The sequence below is a fragment of the Acinonyx jubatus genome, chromosome E2 (genome assembly GCF_027475565.1).
Source record: "Acinonyx jubatus isolate Ajub_Pintada_27869175 chromosome E2, VMU_Ajub_asm_v1.0, whole genome shotgun sequence".
NCBI lineage: Eukaryota > Metazoa > Chordata > Mammalia > Carnivora > Felidae > Acinonyx > Acinonyx jubatus.
In genome coordinates this window covers 44,324,004-44,345,090 of record NC_069396.1, presented here as the reverse complement: position 1 = coordinate 44,345,090, position 21,087 = coordinate 44,324,004, and the positions used below count along the sequence as shown (strand labels likewise).

The window sequence follows — 21,087 nt, the reverse complement described above, 5'->3', positions numbered from 1 at the left end:
TAATTTATCATATTAATTATTCTAAGGATAAAAAATCATGTAATTGTTTCTACAGACACTGGAAAGGTATCTCACATAATTCAACACTCATTCCTTATTTTTAAAGCACTCAAAATAACAGGAATGTATAGTTACTTCCTTAACATGATAAAATATATTTCTTCACCAGAAAGCTAGATTTAGCTTAGTGAGGAAACACTGGGGACATGAAGAGACTTTGAAACTATTCTTCTTTTTTTTTTTTAAAGTACGTTTCCATAATTTGGCTATTGTTGAATGGATAAAGAAATTGTGGTTTATGTACACAATGGAATACTACGTGGCAATGAGAAAGAATGAAATATGGCCTTTTGTAGCAACGTGGATGGAACTGGAGAGTGTTAGGCTAAGTAAAATAAGTCATACGGAGAAAGACAGATACCATGTTTTCACTCTTACTGTGGATCCTGAGAAACTTAACAGAAGACCATGGGGGAGGGGAAGGAAAAAAAAAAACGGTTAGAGAGGGAGGGAGCCAAAACATAAGAGACTCTTAAAAACTGAGAACTGAGGGTTGATGGGGGGTGGGGGGGGGGTGATGGGTATTGAGGAGGGCACCTGTTGGGATGAGCCCTGGGTGTTGTATGGAAACCAATTTGACAATAAATTTCATATTTAAAAAAAAAAAATAAATAGATAAATAGATAAATAAATAAATAAATAAAATTAAAAATTAAAAATTAAAAAAAAAGTCATGTGCCTTAACTTTGGATAATCATCCTAATCATCCTGGCCTTCTTGCTTTTCCTCAAACACAAAACTTCCAACTCCCAACCCAAGGCTGTTACATTTGCTGTTCTATCAGAACTTTTTTTTTTTTAATGTTTGTTTATTTTTGAGAGAGGGTGAAAGAAAGACAGAGCGTAAGTGGTGGAGGGGCAAAGAGAGAGAGGAGGAGTCAGAATCCGAAGCAGGCTCTAGGCTCTGAGTTGTTAGCACAGAGCCTGACGTGACGTGGGGCTCGAACTCACAACTGTGAGATCATGACCTGAACCAAAGTCAGACGCCAAACTGACTGAGCCACCCAGATGCCCCTAGATCTGCTTTTGCTTTAGATATTCCTATAACCTGAGTTCTTTTTCATGTCTCCACTCAACTATTGCCTCTTCAAAAAGCCTAACCAGCCTAAAATAAACCTGTCTACACCTGCTAATTTCTATTCCCTTACTCTTCTCACTTTTTTAAGCTTGAGAGAGAGAGAGCACATGCACACAGGCGGTGGAGGGGAGGGGCGAGAGAGAATCCTAAGCAGGCTCTGTGCTGTCAGTGCAGAGCCTGATGCAAGGTTCCATCTCCAGAGTGAGACACTTAACCAACTGAGTCTCCCAAGAGCCCCTCACTTTTCTTAATAATACTTGTCACCACCTAATATTATTTATTCATTTACTTGTTTACTTAATGTCCTACTCCTGTTAAAACATAAACTGACTGCTGGAACCTATCATTCTTGTTCACAATTGTTCCACTGGTGTCCAGCACAGTGCTAAATTGGGTACTCAATGAACGAATACATTTTTAGGCAACCAAAGACATTTAAACTAATCAAAACAGAACCTGGAAAGAAACTGGATCCTATATAGATAGATACTGCTATGGACTGAATTGTGTCCTTCCAAAGTTATACACTAAAGCCCTAACCAGCCAATGTGACTGTATTCGGCAATGGTGCTTTTAGAGGTAATTAAGGTTAAATGAAGTCATTAGGCTCCTAATCCAATAGGACTGGTGGCCTTGTTAAGAGATCTGTCTCTCTCTCTCTCTCTCTCTCTCTCTCTGGCATATGAGGACAATATGAGAAGGGATGATCTGCAAGCCGGGAAGACAGCCCTTACTAGAGCACCCAAATGCTAATCTCAGATTTCCAGCCTCCACAACTATAGGTAAAACCAAGTTTCTGTTGTTTAAATCACCCCATCTATTGTATTTTGTTATGGCAGCTCAAGTTAATACAACAGATTCAGATATAAATGAATTATAGTCACTGATCATAAAAAAGAGTAGCCCCTCTCTTTGTTTAAATCTTTTACTCATCATCCCTAATGGGACATTTTTGTTTACTTCTTAGTTTAAAATAACTGTAGATTCTTAGGAGGCTACAAAGAAATAACAGCAAAGTCTCACGCAACCTTCACCCAGCCTCTCTCAATGTTAACATCTTACATAACTATAGAATAATAGTCAAACCAAGAATTAACACTGGTATAATCCATAGAGCTCATTTAGATTTCACCAGTTATACACGCCCTTGTGTGTATGTAGAGTTGACCCTGAATAATGCAGGGTTAGGGATGCCAACTCCCCATGCAATTGAAAATCTGAGTAAACTTTTGACTCCCCAGAAACAACTAATAGCCCAGTGTTGACCAGAAGCCTTACTGACACAGTAAACATTTGATTAACACATATTTTATATGTGATAGTATATACTGTATTCTTATGATAAAGTGAGCTAGAAAATGTTAAGAGAAACATAAGGAAGAAAAACATGGAAGAGAAAATCCATTTATAGTATTGTACTATATTTATTGGAAAAAATCCATGTATAAGTGGACCCACACAGTTCAAATGCATATTGTTCAAGGCTCAACTGTATATGGTCCTATGCAATTAAAAAATTTTATCATGTAGGGTGGGTGCCTGGGTGGCAGTCAGTTAAATGTCTGCCTTCAACTCAGGTCATGACCTCACAGTTTGTGAGTTGGAGCCCCGTGTCGGGTTCTCTGCTGTTCTCGGAGAGTCTGCTTCAGATCCTTTGTCCCCCTCTCTTTTTGCCCCTTCCCCACCACCCACCAATAAAAAAAAATAAAAAAAAAACTTAAAAAATTTATCATAAACTTGAATAATCACCATCACAAACGAGTACTCACTGTACCATAACCACAAGACTCCCTTATGTTACTCCTTTATGGCCCTAAACTCCCCTTCACTTTTCTATATCCTAACCCTTGGCAATGATTAATTCATTTTCATCTCTACAATTAAAAAAAAATTTTTTTTTAAATGTTTATTCATATTTATTTTTGACACAGAGAGAGAGAGAGACAAAGCATGAGTGGGGGAGGGGCAGAGAGAGAGGAAGACACAGAATCAGAAGCAGGCTCCAGACTCTGAGCTGTCAGCACAGAGCCTGACACGGGGCTTGAACTCACAGAACACGAGATCATGACCTGAGCCGAAGTTGGACGCTCAACCGACTGAGCCACCCAGGCGCCCCTCTACAATTTTGATATTTCATAAATGTTACATAATTAAGGTCATGTGGTATATAGCTTTTTGTGATTGGTTTTTCTCACTCAGCATAATTACCTTGAGATTCACAATTACCTTGAGGTTCACTTAAGCTATCGCATCTATCAATAGTTTCTTTCTTTTTATTGCTGAGCATTATTCCATGGTATAGATGTAACTTTTACCCATTCTTATTTGGGTTATCATTATGGTGTTGAATTGTAGTATACGTTGTTCCTTTGTTGGATATGTTTTCTTGCTATTTTCTCTCAGTCTGTGACTTATCTATTTTTATTGGTATAATTTTTTTACTGGTATATTAAAGTTTTCAATTTGGATAAGGTCTGATTTGTCAATTTTTTATTTTTATGGTTATTGCCTTTACCTAAGAAGACTTTGCTTACTACTAAGTCATTCTCCTAGTTTTCCTCTAAAAGTTTTCCTCTAAAAGCTTTATATTTAGCTTTCATATATTTTTTAAAGGTGATTTTTAATTTTTTCTACTAATTCCTACACCCAACATGGGGCTCAAACCCCAAGATCAAGAGTCACATGCTTCTCCAACTGAACTAGCCAGGCACCCCTAGCTTTCATATTTTTTATATAAAATTTATATTTAGTTTTAAAACTTTTTATTTTTTATATTTAACTTTTTTTGAGAGAGACAGTGAGCGAGCATGTGAAATTTGGGGAGAGGAGCAGAGGGAGAGAGAAAGAGAATTTCAAGCAGGCTCCACGCTCAGCACAAACAATGATGCGGGGTTCAATCCCACGACCCTGGGATCATGACCTGAGCTGAAATCAATGGTCAGATGCTCAACCAACTGAGCCACCTGGCACCCATATAGTTAACTTCTATATCTGGCTTTTCTTTTAAAAAAATTTTTTTAACATTTATTTATTTTTGAGAGACAGAGAGAGACAGAGCATGAGCAGAGGAGGGGCAGAGAGAGAGGGAGACACAGAATCCAAAGCAGGTTCCAGGCTCCAAGCTGTCAGCACAGAGCCTGACATGGGGCTCAAACCCACAAACCATGAGATCATGACCTGAGCTGAAGTCCTGAGCTGAAGTTGGACGCTTAACCGACGGAGCCACCCAGGCACCCATATATCTGGCTTTTTATATTTTTTATGTTTAGTTTTTATATTTAAGTCTAAAATGCATCCTAAATTAATTTTTTTAAGTTTATTTCTTTATTTTGAGAGAGAGAGAGTGCATGAGCTGGGAAGGGACAGAGAGAGATGGAGACAGAGAAACACAAGCAGGCCCTGTGCTGTCAGCACACAGCCTGATGCAGGGCTCAAACTCAAAACTGCGAGATCATGACCTGAACTGAAATCAAGAGTCAGACGCTTAATAGACTGAGCCACCCAGGCACCCCCATCTTAAATTAATTTTCGAATGAAGTAGGGGTCAAGACTTGTTTTCCCGGTTATTCCAGCACCATTTGTTGAAAAAAAATTTCCTTTCCTCAAAAGGAAAAAAATAAATGGTCTTTTAAGTATGTGTAAGTTCCACCTCTAGGATCTCTGTTCTGTCCTGTTTGTTGATCTAATACTTATCTTCTACTTATACCTTATCTAATACTCAATGTCTCGATTACCATAGTTATATAATAAATCTTGAAGTATCTTGAAGTCATGTAGTCTAAGTCCTATAACATATTCTTCCTTTTCCAAGATTACTTTAGAAATGCTAAGTCCATTGTTTTGTCATATAGATTTTGGAATCAGATTCTTAAAATCTATAAAATTGACATTTTAACAATACTGAGTTTTCTCATCCCCAAAAAGGTCTCTCTTCATTTCAGGTCTTTCTCTTAGGAATGTTCCATGACTTTTAGCATAGAGGTCTTACATGTTTTATCAAATTTATTCCTTAGTATTTTTTGTTGACACTATTGTAAACTGACTTAATTTGCTTGCAATTTTTTAATTGACTTAATTTACCTTACTTTCCTAATTTTTTCACTACCAGTATATAAAAATATAATTGATTTTTGTATATTAACCTTGCATTCTGTGATCTTACTGTGATCATTTATTGAGTACTTGTTTTGATTCGTTAGGATTTTCTATGTACGTAATCATGCAATCTCCAAAGAGAGTTTAACTTCTTTTTTATTTCATGTCTCTTATTTTTCTTGTTGTATTGCAATGCTAGGACCTTCAATACAGTGTTAAGCAGATACGGGAAACGTAGGCACTCTTGCCTTGCTCCCAATCTTAGGGGGGAATTCTTTTTTTTTTTTTTTTTTTTTCCAACGTTTATTTATTTTTTTTTGGTACAGAGAGAGACAGAGCATGAACGGGGGAGGGGCAGAGAGAGAGGGAGACACAGAATCGGAAACAGGCTCCAGGCTCTGAGCCATCAGCCCAGAGCCTGATGCGGGGCTCGAACTCACGGACTGCGAGATCGTGACCTGGCTGAAGTCGGACGCTTAACCGACTGCGCCACCCAGGCGCCCCGGGGATTCTTTAATCAAGTATGATGAAGTTTATAATGTAGTAATTTTTTTTAGCAGTATTTTTTGAGGAAGCTCCCTTCAGTTTTTGGTTTCCTGAAATTTTTATCATGAATGGATGTTGAATTTTGTTATATACTATTTTTACATCTATGGACACGATCACATGGTTTCCCTCATTTCTGTTAATACAGCGAATTACACATAATTTTTTTTTACATTAATTCTAGAATGTTAAACCAAGCTTGCATTCCTGGAATAAACCGTACTTGATCATTTTTATATATTACTGAATATGATTTACTAACATTTTCTTATGATTTTATATCTATGTTCATGAAGGATAATAAGTCTGCAATTTTCCCCCCCTTCAGTGATTTCCTTGTCAGGACACACTGTAACATTTATGCTATTCTCAGAAAATGAGTTGAGAGCTCTTTCCTCTTATGAAGGAATTTGTTAAAATTGCTGGTATTTCTTCCTTAAATACTTAATAGAATTCACCAGTGAAGCCATGTGAGCCTGGTGTTTTCTTTGTGGAAAGATTTCTGATTATGAATTAAATTATTTTAATAGATATAAAGTTACTTGTATTTTTTTTCTTGTGTCAGTTCTGGTAATTACGTTTTTCAAGGAATTTTTCCATTTCACTTAAGATGTCCATTTTATTGGCATAAAATTATTCATGGTATTCTTTTATTATTCTTTTAATGGCTAGAGGATGTGAAGCAATAACTCTGTTACTCTTTCATTCCTAGTGTTAAAAACTGATGTTGTGTTTCTTTTTTTCTTTTTTTTAGAACATGTATTGCCAAAGTGAGCACTTTTTTTCTAAATGAGTCAAGCTAGGTATTTACCAATTTTGTTGATCTTTTCAAGAAATCAACTTTTGGCTTTATTAATTTTCTTCTACTTTTTCTATCTTGTTGATTTCACCTCATATTTATTATCATCTTTTTATCTTCCATTGAGAATAGCTGCTCTCTTTGTAGTAGGAGAAAAATATGAGAGATGAGAAGAGTTGTAATACAGGTCAACAGGCAGCTCCTTTGGAGTCTAGTCTTAAAAGATTTTCATTTGGGAGCGCCTGGATGGCTCAGTTCGTTAAGCGTCCGACTTCAGCTCAGGTCATGATCTCATGGTTCATGAGTTTGAGCTCCATATTGGGCTCTGTGCTGACAGCTCAGAGCCTGGAGCTTGCTTTGGATTTTGTGTCTCCCTCTCTCTCTGCCCTCCCCTGCTTGCACTCTGTATCTCTCTTTCTCTCTCAAAAATAAATAAACATAAAAAAAAAAAAGATTTTAATTTGTTTCCCAGGTCTCAGGCCTTTTCTCCATAGGCCATGGGCTCTCAAAGAGAGATTTCCAACAACCTCTCAAGGCTAACAGGTTTAGCTATTACCTGTAGTAATTAATTCCCCATCCTGCTCAGCCCTCACTCACCAGGGTAGTGTCTTCTGGTCCCTTCCCTTATAACCATCCAGGGCTCCTTCCCTTCATCCAATAAGGTAATCACATCTGGTTTAGAAATGGAAGGTTCTGCTTAAAAGGTAATGTGACATGAAACTGTAAGTCCAAAAGTCAGGTTCAAATTTGGTTAAATTTGTCATTAATTACAGATCAAAATGGTACTTTATGGAGCCTAAGAGTGAAGAAATGCAAGGGAGTTGAAGAACACTCATATTAGGGTAACCTTAGGAATAGACGGTTACGAACAGGACTTAATATAATTTAAACTCATACAAACTCTCTTGAGAGGCAGTAAGAATCTGGATCCAGACTGCCTGAATTCAAATCCTGCCTTTGTTGCTGTGTTACCTCAGCAAATTATTAACCTCTTATGCCTAAGTTTTCTCATCTGAAATGAGGATAATGATAGTATATTTCTTACAGAGTTGTGATAATTAATTAATAATGCACAATACTAAGAATAGTATCTAAGCACAAGTATATGCAGTTATATGTATATATACATATAATATGTGAGTGTATTAACTTTTTTATCATTATCAATTTGCTGAAAGGAGAGTATCTTCCTGACACATCTTCTGATCCTTTATAGGATTATCCATTCAATGTTAAGTGCAAAGTTCTTAGATTTTAAATTTCAACCTCAAAGCATGTAGAACTGAATATCTCTGTTATAAGAAACAGAATGCATTTACTTGAAGTTTGTGAATCCATTTCGTGCTGTATAAGTTCTACAGGCTCCCCTGGTTTTTAGACAGACTCAAAACCCCTATGTTTAGGTATTCTTCTTGCAGGTGGATTAGGAAAGAGTGTTGAGCATTTGTATCAAATCTGGGCTCAAATATAATATAAAATCTGATTTCTTGGACAATGCTTCTGTTGTAAGCAATCCAGAATTCAAACCCAGTCCCTTGGATATCAGTGAAACAAGGAAATTACAGAGACTGGAGAAAATATGAAGGATATAGCAGGATGAAAGCGATGAAGTGGCCTATTTCCAAACTAACAACGCTGAAACCATTCCTTTGGAACACAGAGAAAAAAAATATCTTGTTTCTCAAATCATAGTCCTGAAATTGGCAGAAGAGAAAGCCAACGTAATTTGGGATAAATAGCCTTACCAAGTGAGATGAAATTACTATAATTCTCCCACATCACATCCCTATATAAGTCTCTTTGAGCCGAGTCCAGGAATTCCCATTCTTCCTGTGAGAAGTCTATGGCCACATCCCTGAATGTCACTGAACCCTGAAAAAAAAACAAACAGAAACAAAAAACACCTCATGTATTACCTGTAAAAATAAATGAAATACTTCTTAAAAGAAAAGAAGACTTAAAAGATCGAGGACTGCAATGCAGAGAAGGGGCCACATAACAAGCAAATAGGGTAGGGCTAAAAATGTATGTATAGGGAACAGTAAGAAAATTGGTATCACTGAAGCACAGTGCTACGTGTCTTGAATAGTCCTGTGGTTGAAGATAAGATTAATTTTGTACCCCAAAATATCTGGAAATGAATAAAATGACCCAAAAAAGTCCCAATTAAATGAAACAGTATACACAAGCCTTCAGCAAGCTATGTGTCTCCACCACAAATTCATGGAAAATATGTCTTCCACCTTCTTTGCCCTTTAATGATCATGAAAAAAATATTGATAAAAACTGGTCCCAAACGTACAATACCTCTTCTAAGAAAACAGACTCAAGTTAATCATAAAGTCAGATTTTCCCTATAAGGACCAATTCTTTTTTTTTTAAATGTTTTTATTTATTTTTGAGACAGAGAGAGACAGAGCATGAGCAGCGGAGGGGCAGAGAGAGAGGGAGACACAGAATCTGAAGCAGGCTCTAGGCTCTGAGCTGTCAGCACAGAGCCCAACGCGGGGCTCGAACTCATGGAGTGTGAGATCATGACCTGAGCTAAAGCTGGACGCTCAACCGACTGAGCCACCCAGGCGCCCTAAGGACCAATTCTTTAGTAAACTTTAAAATAATTGCTACATGCCAGTCCACATTTTTAATATATCAGATTCAACCATTCTCTTTTCCTATTCAGATATTTTATTTCAATACAATTTCAAAAATCTTCCTCAGCTCTCACAGCCTACATTGTCTATTACTTATGCACCTAGATGACCTTACTCTTTATCATCTACCACCCCTCACCGAACACCCTTCCTCATTCCTAGTTAGAGGACACTGAACCATGATGATATCACCCTGGACCAGTGTTTTCACTAAGGCATGATTTTACTCCCCAGAAGACAACTGACCATGTATGGAGACAGTTTTGGTCGTCACAACTGGGGGGAAAGGGTGTGAGTGTTACAGGCATCTAGTTGGTAAAGACCAGGGATACTCTGAGACATCCCACAATGTAAAAGACAGCCCCCACAATAAAAGATTCTCTGGCTCAAAATATTAATAGTCCCAAGGTTGAGAAACCTTGCTCTAAACCAGTACATCCTATAAAACTACACAAGGAACTTTGCTCCTGGTATTCTTCTCTCAGGGTTTACAGGAGATGATTCTTGATCTCTCTATTCGCAGTTCTGCTGATTACTTCTGAATCACAGGCACTGGCGAGGGAGAGATCCCTTGCCCTAATCAGTATGAGGTGGCTCAATACCGGATGCTGGACAGATGAGATTGACAGCATTTATCAGACATGTATACTCACAGCCCGGGGTAGGAGGGCACCACACATCATGCAGGGCCACACAGGGGTTGCACTCAGGAATGGAGTGAACAAGCAGGGTCTGTGGGAGGCAGGCTTTGTAGTAAAAAGAGGGTAAGGTGTCCCTGATTCTCACAGAATGTGATTGGCTTGTCTGAATAATTCTGTGTGCTGGCAGGAAGGTGAAACCCTTTACAGTGAGAACCAGGAAGGGTTTAGGTCATCTGCCTGATAGGAAAACTAGCTGTGGGGAGTCTTTTCTGCTCTGACAAGAGCAGGGAACTCACATTTAGGCCTCTGGAGCCCTGATAAAGGTATCAGGTCGGCACGTGAAATTTTACGCCTTACAATACAAGGCCCCAATTACAGCCCTTACCTAATCCACCCAATCCGAAAAGCCTTTCATACCATAAGATCTCAACACATACAGAGACTGAGACCAATCAATACTAAGCCTCATCATATGTACTTGGAAAACAACTCTGTGGAGAAATCTGGAGTTTTCCCTGTAAACAAATAGGACCAAATTCTCTTTCATCAAACCACAGATCTTCAGAGAAAATTCAAAACAAGGATCTCTCACTTAATATCAATAACCCATCCCTGAATATCAGACATTCTAATACTACATCATCAAACAGGTGCTTATTTTCCCATCACTTAGAAGCAAAGAATTACACTGCATTATAAATCAATTCCAAGTCTCCAACTAGCCTCCATTTCCCTCCAGTATAGAATTATAGTACACATGGGTTACTGAGCACACATCTTTTGTATTTTTCTCTTTTACTGAATTCACTTTTCTCACTTGCTTTGTTTCTTTCCCCACAATTTCTTCAATACTTTCCCAACTTTTTAGAAACTCATTTTATACTACACAGGGGCTACATGTTAAGTGCACTATGAAAATGCATTTCTAACAAGAACATAACAACGGGATGTCTCACACTCAGTATGCTGTTCTGACACCTCCTTTATCACACATCCTCTTTAATGATATCTGTATGCATCTCAAAACATCTGCAGGTGGTTCTAACAGTCTAGCAACTATGTTTGAAATATAACAAGACTCTCCCACACATTATTTTTCGTTAAAAAAAAGGCGGCACTGAACTATATAATTTCACTTACACAAAGTTCTAAAAATGGCAAATTCATTTACGGTGTTAGAAGTCAGGACAGTGGTTGTATCTGGGCGGGGTGGGTAGGGAGTGACTGAAAGAGGGGGCATCTGAGGTACCTGTAATATTCTCTTTCTCAACCTGAGTGCTGACAGCATAGATGTGCTCAATTTATGATAATTCATTCAGCTACATACTTATGATTCATGCACTTTCCTCTATGTATGTTATATGCCAATAAAAAGTTCAAAAAACTTTGAAAAGATGTCAAATTGTGTATTGGGGATACAAATTTTTCCTACATAAAACCAGACTAAAAATCATTGTATTCAGAGAAATAAACTTACTCTGAAGTTTAAATATTAAAATCAAAAGCTGTTTATTGGGAAATGTTAACAAGGGGACATTCTGCAGAGAATGCCTGCATTTTTCTCAAGGCATTTCACTTTTGCTTGCTCATGGCTCTTGACAGATTTTGTAGTAGCTAGGAGACAGTTCATATCAGTGGAAAAAAATGGAAGGGCATATAGAAAGGACACTGGGCTGTCGGTCCCCAATCCTCACAGGAATGACAGCATGTTCTTGGATGGAGTTCTGTTAAATAAGAGCTTCAAGATAAGGAACAAGTATGTACACATGACCTAGAGATCAACAATATTTCAAAAAGGAAAAAAAAAACATAACTTACATGGGCCATGGTTTCAAAATGCAAGAACTGGTCAGTCCTTTTCCAGATTTCTCTTTGGAGAACCGCAGAGTCCAGATAAGCCAGATCTGGAAGAAAAAGAGGCCATGAAACCAAATGTACCTCAGAGATTCCAAAAGGACTTAATGTTAACATGAGCTTTTTTCTTTTCCATTCCTACTTCTTAACTACTCCCCACTACTCTACTCACCCTGATCCCATACCCACAAAACCTGGAGGAGAGTAGGAGTCTGAAGAAATCCAAGCCTTGAAGGAACCCAGCTGAACAATAATGGATTTGATGTAAAAGCCCAAACACTTCTGAGGACTTGTGACCAGTTTCCTATCTAGTAATGTGGATCTGGTCCTGACATTGGACTCCTCCTCCCTCCAGTACAAATTTTCAGGGCTGAGAAAATGCGATACCATCCATATACGGCCTCTTGAGCCCTCCAGGATCCTGTCTGAACTTCCTAAATACGAAGACTGAAAACCACAGACTGAGCCTGGCAGCTGCTACCACTGTAAAACTGCACTGGCCTTTCCCCAGCCAAGACCACTCACTACTCTGTTTCCCAATCAGGACCTCTCATACCATGACAGCCTGTGCACGTTCCCCCTCTCTTTCAGTATCCAAGGTGGAGACAAGGGGATCCCTGATCACTGCAGTCAGTCAACCACCACCATTCATTGAGAACTGTTACGTGCTGGGTGCTTCATATACATCATCTGATGACCCTCAGCACTGCTCTGCAATGTATTCTCATCTCTCAAGAGATCAGGAAACTAATGCTCAGGGGGGAAATCGTTTGCCCAAAGTCACAGCCATCAAGTGGCAAAGCTTTGTTTTGAGTCCACATTTCTCTAACTAAAACACTACCTTTCAACTTTAGGTTTTTGCCTCTCAAGACTAGATTTCTATTTCATTGAGTGGAACCTGACCAAGGGCAATTCAATAAAAAATAGAAATAACCTTTCAAAAGATATTAAACCTCACTACTAATTACGAAGATGTATATAAAACAAAAAACAATTTATTTTTACAGTGACATGACTGGAAGGTCTAAAAGACTGATGATGTCCCTTATTAGCAAGGTCATGAGAAAATGGACACTACCTTGGCCCAAATTTAGAACTATGTGAGGCGGCATTTAAATGTTATAACTATACAAATCCTGTGAACCAGTTCCCAGAGCTTCATTTGAAACTACAGGAACTACTCCTAGAGTGTCTGGGTGGCTCAGTTGGTTGAGCGTCTGACTTCGGCTCAGGTCATGATCTCATGGTTCATGAGTTTGAGTCCCACATCGGGCTCTGCGCTGGCAGTGTGGAGCCTGCCTAGGATTGGGCACCTGGGTGGCTCAATCAGTTAAGCGTTCAACTTCGGCACAGGACATTATCTCACAGTTTCGTGAATTTGAGCCCCACGTTGGGCTTTGTGCTGACAGCGTGGAGCCTGGAGCCTGCTTCGAATTCTGTGTATCCCTCACTCTCTGCTCCTCCCCCGCTTGCACTCTCTCTCTCTCAAATATAAATAAACATTACCCAAAAAATAAAGGAACTACTCACACATGTACATGAAGATGTCTGCAGAGATATGCTGACAGATAAGGTTTACAATGAATAAAAGCTGAAAAGAATCTAACTGGGAAAATTATTAAACAGTAATGCATCTACACCACTGAAAACTACGCAAATATTAAAAAGTGATGATGTTGGGTGCCTGGGTGGCTCAGTCGGTTAAGCGTCCGACTTTGGCTCAGGTCATGATCTCGCGGTCTGTGAGTTTGAGCCCTGCGTCGGGCTCTGTGCTGACAGCCTGGAGCCTGCTTCAGATTCTGTCTCCCTCTCTCTGCCCTTCCCCCGCTCATGCTCTGTCTCTCTCTCTGTCAAAAATAAACCTTAAAAAAAATTTTTTTAAAGTGATAATGTTGCCCTAATTTTGATGAAATGGGTGAAACCAGTGTGTTTACAAAAAAATCCCAACATCTGTAGTATTACACTATTTTGACAGAAAAAATCACATGTATACCTAGGAGAAACAGTTAAAATGTTTCCAGTAAGAGCCAGCAACACACACCACCACATTAAACATATTAAAGCACATAAATACTCCAAATAAGGAAAAGATTTTCTCATTTCAAGGTCTTCTTTCAGTCTTCTGTTGACCTGAGAAAAAAAAAACTCAATATTCTAAGAATAGCTGTTTTTCCTGAGTGACTTCTTTTTTACTTCAACTTTTAATTCATGAACCAAGTCTATGACTGAATTTGCCCATGTATGCTGGAGTAGTATCTAGAAATCAATGGTAAGAAGTCCCTGACTGATGTATTTTAAGTACTGACAGCTGTCTCATTACTGCTTCCTTTCATATCTTAGAAATGACTTCATTTTGCTTCTGAGCCAATCCACTAGGCTAAGATGCCTATGAAGCCTCCAACAACTATCGTATTTCCTTGCCCTACTAGTCTGACTTTGTATAAATCATCATTAAAATAAAAACTGTGAGACAATAACTGTACTGGAATTAAAATAAAATTAAAAAAAACCTATGTGACAAATCTTTTTTTTATAAATTCTTTTTTTTCATGTTTCAGTTTTTTTTTTTTTAAGTTTGTTTATTTTTGAGGAAGAAGGGGGGGAGAGAGAGAGAGAGAGAGAGAGAGAGAGAGAGAGAGACAGCACAAGCAGGAGAGACACAGAATTTGAAGCAGACTCCAGGCTCTGAGCTGTTAGCACTGAGCCCAACTTGGGGCTGAAAGCCACACACCATGAGACCATGACCTGAACCAAAGTCAGACACTCAACCAAATGAGCCACCCAGGCACCCCAGCATAAATCTTACTGTAGGAAATCCATTACCTCCAGACCTCATAGCTTCAGTATAATCTGGACAAAACTTGATGATTCTAGCTGTCATCAGATTAATATCTCTTCCTTCAATCATGAAAGGTTACTGAGTAAGGCAGGAAGAATTTTTTTAAGTATGCATAATGATGAGACTTGGTATACTGTTATAATTACTAAAATGGGCTTTGGTGTGACACTTCCAGGATATAAATCTCAGCTCTGATAGTTATTAACTGTGTGATCTTGGACATGTTACTTAACTTTTCAGCCTTAGTCGCCTCCTGTAAAAAAAAAAGTTGATAATTATAAATTCTATCTCAAAGGGTTATTATAAGAATTAAATAAGACACTACATATAAGAAAGCACTTAAAGTAGCAAATAAACATTAAATAAAAGTCAGCTATAGCACTGAAGATGAAGAATACTATATACTCTTCTTTCCCTAATTATTAAAGAAAATTATCTTCTGCTCTTTTCTTCTTCCATAAAAAATTTGAGCTCAGCCTTGCTCTTTCTTACAATGCTAGCTAATAAATTTCAAACTTCATATTGATAAGCAATTCCTCTTGATTAACAACAATTTACAAAAGGGAGTATGTGGATGGATGAAGCAAATGTGAAAAAAATGGAATTACAACATAATAGTAACTATTAAATCTACTGAACACTTTTTATGTGTCAAGCATTATCTGAGGACTTTATTTTTTATTTTTGTAATTTTTATTTATTTTTGAGAGAGAGAGACAGAGTGCGAGCGGGGGAGGGGCAGAGAGAGAGAGACGGAGACACAGAATTTTTTTTAAACGTCTCATCCGAGCTGTCAGCACAGACCCTGATGAGGGGCTGGAACTCACGAACTGATGATGACCTGAGCCGAAGTTGGACGCCCAAAGACTGAGCCACCCAGGTGCCCCTTAGGACTTTATATATATTAATTCACCTATTCAAAGCAATCCTATACAGTAGGTTCTGTCATTATCCTCTTAAAGATGAAAGAACTGTAGCACAAAGAAATGAAATAAATTACTCTGATTCACCCAGCTCTAACTGACAGTTTTAGGACTAGAACACTGGTAATTTAGTACCATAACTAAACTGCCTCTCATAAAACCACATAAATATATGGCCTGAAACAACTCATGTTGTCAAAAACTTCAAACCATTTCTCAAATTTCTACCAGCATCTTCTGTTCCCTTCCCTTGTTAACACAGTACTCTCCCTTAAAAACCCTGTCACACTGCAACTCCTTACAAGCCTCAAAAGCAGAAAACCCTGTCACCAATTAAACCATCTCCAAACTTTCCCTGCTTGTGAATTCAGGGCAGAGGTGAAGATCAAAGACACCTAGCATATGATTCCAACTGAACTGTAATCCTCTCAACAAATCAAAGCCTAAAATAAAGCTCTGCAGTTGGCCTCCCTTCAGGAGGTTTACTTGCAAGCCATTTAAATGATTAGAAAGCAACAGCTCACAGGAGGAATTAAATGACTGCCAAATGTTCATGTGAATACCCACAGGAGAGGAGGCAGGAAGTAACCTCATCACCCCTATCATTCACTGGGAAAGAAGAGCAAAGCTCCAGGTCGATGGATAGGATATTTCCCGTGTTAAAGCCTAACCAGTTAAAGACTACCTGGAACAAGCCTGTAGAGTCCAACAAAATCAGATTTATTGATTTAAGAGAGGGAGGAAATTCCACAGGATGGGTTGGAATGCAATGGAGGAGGAGAAGAAAAGCTCTTTTGTAAAGGGTTGAGTTCCAGCTGAAGGACTTTGAAGAGAATGTATGGGAAGCGGGGAACAATTCTAGAATGGTTGGTTTCTGAGGTAAGACTAGGAAAGGCTAGGATTAATTGGAGACTAAGTGCTATCTTGAAGGGAGGGTAGTTTAGCAATTGGGTATCTCCAGTAATAAAAATAAAAAATAGCAAAGCAAGTGTGGAGCTTCACTGGTAAAACAGCTGTAATCTCTCAAAGAGGGAGTTGTGATCGCATTTTACAGTTGCTGCATGAAATAATAATTTCTATTTTGCAGCTGGCTTTATCTGTCTCCTGTCTCCCAGCCTGATTAATGCAAATGCTTTTTCTCTTTTCAGTCCGCACTGATTTTTATTCTTTCTCAGGAGACTCAAAGGTTTTAAACCATGCACAGAAAAATAAAAGTTACATTTCACGGAACAAAGAAATACAAATTCGTCCTCATATACTTTAGATAGACAAATAGATATAGACATAAAAATGGTTATTTCCTCTTTCTCTCCTTCCTAAAGATCAGCAGGATTGGGGGAAAAAAGACGGGAATCTTGAGACACTGAGCCTTTCTTGGAACTCAGCCCGACCTGGCTAACTCAGAACACACCCCCGCTATCACACTTGCTCCCACCATCACCACGCACATAACCCGATGGAAATTAAAGAGGGAGCCGGGAGGTAAAGCTCAGCCTTCAGAGAAAGGCCGAGTACAAAGGCCACGTCTGGAATCCGTCTCCGAATTTCCTTTACGAGGGAGCTCTGATTAAGCCGTGGTTCTGAGAGCAGCAGTTCTCGAAACCGTCTTTTTGTTGGGGGCCTTCACTCTGGGGTTCATGCATCTAACTCGAAGCCATTCTGGGCCGAGAAATCTGTGCGGCCCTTAAGCGGAAAGGGAAAGGACGCCTCAGGGCACCCAATGCCCAGTAGCGTCACAAATTCCACAGTCACTGCAACCCAGTTCACACAGAAGCCCGCGCCACCCCCGCGCCGCCCCCGCGCCCATTTCCTCAATGCACGCGACCAACTCACCTCTCGGAGCCGACACCAGCAAGAAAGCCGGAAGGAAACTACGAGCAGAGGCCTGTGGGAAATGTAGTCTTCGGTAGGGAGGGCCCGCCCCCGCCCCAACTTGTTGCTCGGAGTGCGCAAGCGCGAATGCCTGCGGGAGAGCGCTAGATCGCAGGGCGGCATTTAGGGTTTGACGGTGGGCTACTAGGGGAGGGGCTTCATGGCTGCCCAGGAATGGACGAAGCGAGTTCTGCGAGCCCGTTTTGTGTTTGTAGCTGAGGAAGCCCTAGTATGGCTTAGAATGCACTTGGCACCAACAAGCACATAATGTATGTACTAGGGGCGCAGCAGATGCTTAGTATATATGCTCAAATATATATGCATCAAGTGCTCAATAAAAATATCCCAGAACTAAAACAGAACCAGGATATAACAGAACCGGGAGCAGGACGACACGGAATGGTCCCCCGTGCTAGCTCGCTCTCCCGCCTTCCATTCCTTCCTCCTCTCGGTTTTTCGCCTTCTTGCAGTTGTGACGATGTTGTTCTATAAATTGTTAGGTTAAGATGGTTGATAAAATTGTTCCCCACCTTTTCGGCCGTTTCTTTTTCTCCAGCTTCAGTTGCCAGCCATCAGTTGCCTTCCCGAAGCAGACAATCCTTCTTTGGTGAGGTCAGTAGTAGTCTAATGCTGTGTCAGAATGTGTAAATCATTCACCTCACTTCATTTCATTACTAGGCATTTTATCAAATCAGATCATAAGAAGATGGGTGAGTACAGTACAATAAGATAGTTTAAGAGAAAATGACACATTCACGTAACTTTTATTACACCATATTGTTACAATTGTTCTATTTCATTATTGTTAATCTCTTGCTGTGCCTAAATTATAAATTAAGCTTTATTATAGGTATGTATGTATAGAAAAAAAGCAGTGTATATGGGGCTTACTATCCACCCTTTTGGTCATCACCTGAGGGTCTTGAAATGTGTCCTCTGAGGATAAGGGTGGGGGGACTATACGGTGTGTCTATTACTGTTTTCCCTTTAGTTCTATCAAGTTTTGCTTCAAGTATTTTTGAGCTATGTATATGTGTGTGTGTATATATATACATATATATGTATATATAATACATATATATACATATATATACATATACATATACATATATACATATATACATATATATATATATATATATAGTCTTCCTGATGAAGAAGATTGAAAAGTGAACATTAGGAAAAGTATCTTCAGAAGTGTTTCTCAGGTGACTAATAATTGAATTTGTTATGTCCTGGGTTTGGTTCAGGAAATAAATAGAATAAGCCCACCAGGATTTATCCATCATTGTAGCATCCTCCCATTTCAAATGTTTTGATACAGTAGTTCTCTCAAGAATATAAGACTTGGGGCGCCTGGGTGGCTCAGTTGGTTAAGTGTCCAACTTCAGCTCAGGTCATGATCTCATGGTCCGTGGGTTCAAGCTCCTCATTGGGCTTTGTGCTGATAGCTCAGAGCCTGGAGCCTGCTTCTGATTCTGTGTCTCCCTCTCTTCTCTGTCTCTCCCGCTCGTGCTCTATCTCTGTCTCTCTCAAAAATAAATAAATGTTAAAAAAAAAAGAATATAAGACTTTACAAATTATTTGACAATGTCAAGGCCAATCTTATTAAGTCCCACTTTGTAAATAGGAAAATATATGTGAAGTAGAAGATACATGAAAATACAAATTCTATTTCTCCCTTTAGTTCATTCAGTTTTTATCATGTATTTTTAAGCCTGTTAAATAGTGTATACACATTTATGATTGTGTGTGTTCCCAATGAATTGACCCTTCTATTATGAAATATTTCTCTATGTCTCTTGTCTTCAAAAAAATTTTTTTAACGTTTATTCCTTTTTGAGAGACAGAGACATAGCATGAGCGGCGGGAGGATCAGACAGAGGGAGACACAGAATCTGAAGCAGGCTCCAGGCCCTGAGCTGTCAGCACAGAGCCCGGCACAGGTCTTAAACCCAGAAACTGTGAGATCATGACCTGAGCCTCAGTCAGACATTGTACTGACTGAGCCACCCAGGTGTCTCTGTGTATCTCTTGTCTTAACGTCTATTTTGACTAGTATCAGTACAGTCACTATAGTTTTCTTATGCTTACTGTTTGGCTAATATATCTTTTTCCATTTTTTTTCTTGAACCTACCTGTGATTTTATATTTAATATACATTTCTGATAGATATCATGTGATTTGGGTTTTACATTTGTTACCCAGTATGACAGTCTCTTGGATTTTCATTGAAATACTTAGTCCATTTATATTTATGTTATTATTAACTTGGTTGGATTTATGTTTACTATTTGGTTGATACCTATTTACCACATTTTTTATTAACTACTTTCCTGTCTTTTTTGGAGAAATGATCATTTTTTCTGATAGATTTGAATTCTTCTGTTGGCACTCAGCTATACCTTTATGCATCTTGTTAGAGGTTGCTCTAGGGATTAAAATATGCATTCTTGTTTAAACATAGTTTACCTAGAATTAATATTGTACCACTCCATGTAAAATACGAGAACCTTGTAAACAATATCATTTCATTTATACTTCTTATTCTTTGTCCTACTGTTGGCATACATATTTCAGCTACATACATTCCATTATTTTGGTTTAAACAGTTATATATTTTAATAACTTATAAAGAAGGAAGCATATGTTATATTTATCCACATATTGACTATATCTGATGTTCTTCCTTCCTGTTGAGACTGTATCTTCATCTTAAGTCAGTTCTCTTTAACCTGAAGAGTTTCCTTTACCAGAACTGCAGTTCTGCTAGTTAAAATCTAAATATTCATTATCTGAAAATGTCTTTATTTCATCTTCATTATAAAAGCATATTTTCTCTGGAAATAGAATTCTGAATTGACCTATTTTTCTTTAGTTTTTCCAGATGTTATTCTATTGTCTTTTGGCTACTATTGTTTCGTCTATTTTTTTACATTATCAGAATTTTATTTTATTTTTTAATTTCAGGCATAGAGTGTAATGATTCATGACTTACATATAACACCCAGTGTACATCCCAACAAGTGTCCTCCTTAATGTCCCTCACCTCTTTAGCCTTTACCCAACCCAACATCCTGTCAGCAACCCTGTTTGTTCTCTGTATTTAAGAGTATCTTATGGTTTGTCTCCCCCTGTTTTTATATTATTTTTGTTTCCTTTCCCTTATCTTCATTTGTTTTGTCTTAAATTCCACATATGAGTGAAATCATATGGTATTTGTCTTTCTCTGACTGTTTTGCTCAACATAATACACTCTAGTTCCAGCCACATTGTTGCAAATGGCAAGATTTCATTCTTTTTGATAGCAGAGTGATATTCCATTACACATACACACACACGCACGCACACACGCACACACACCACATCTTCTTTATCCATTCATCAGTCAATGGATATTTGGGCTCTTTCCATACTTTGGCTATTGTCAATAGTGCTTCTATAAACATTGGGGTGCCCTGTGCCCCTTCAAATCAGCATTTGTGTATCCTTTGGATAAATACCTAAAATACTTAGTAGTGCAATTGCTGGGTCATAGGGTAGTTCTATTTTTAATTTTTTGAGGAACCTGCATACTTTTTTCCAAAGTGGATGCACCAGTTTGCATTCCTACCAGCAATGCAAAAGGATTCCTTTTTTCTCCACATCCTTGCCAACATCTGTTGTTGCCTGAGTTGTTAATGTTAGCCATTCTGACAAGTGTGCAGTGGTATCTCATTGTGGTTTTCAT

At 38.5% G+C, this 21,087-nt stretch overlaps 1 protein-coding gene across 6 annotated transcripts in view; it reads right to left on the bottom strand.

The window, feature by feature from the left end:
* ZFP14 (ZFP14 zinc finger protein) overlaps positions 1 to 17,571 on the bottom strand; it is a 28,063-nt gene extending 10,492 nt beyond the window's left edge. For 2 of the 6 annotated variants that reach the window (XR_008293516.1, XM_053210226.1), the window contains exons 1-4: positions 14,547 to 17,304; positions 11,688 to 11,773; positions 8,323 to 8,449; positions 7,175 to 7,273 (exon numbers count right to left, since the gene is read on the bottom strand). Coding sequence is in view for 5 of the 6 variants with exons in the window: in XM_053210226.1 (XP_053066201.1) it covers positions 7,175 to 7,273; positions 8,323 to 8,449; positions 11,688 to 11,773; positions 14,547 to 14,631 (397 nt within the window). In the remaining variant the exon portion in view is untranslated. The other 4 variants (XM_053210230.1, XM_053210228.1, XM_053210227.1 and 1 more) reach the window with 4 other exon arrangements.
* Positions 17,572 to 21,087: the final 3,516 nt, after the last annotated feature.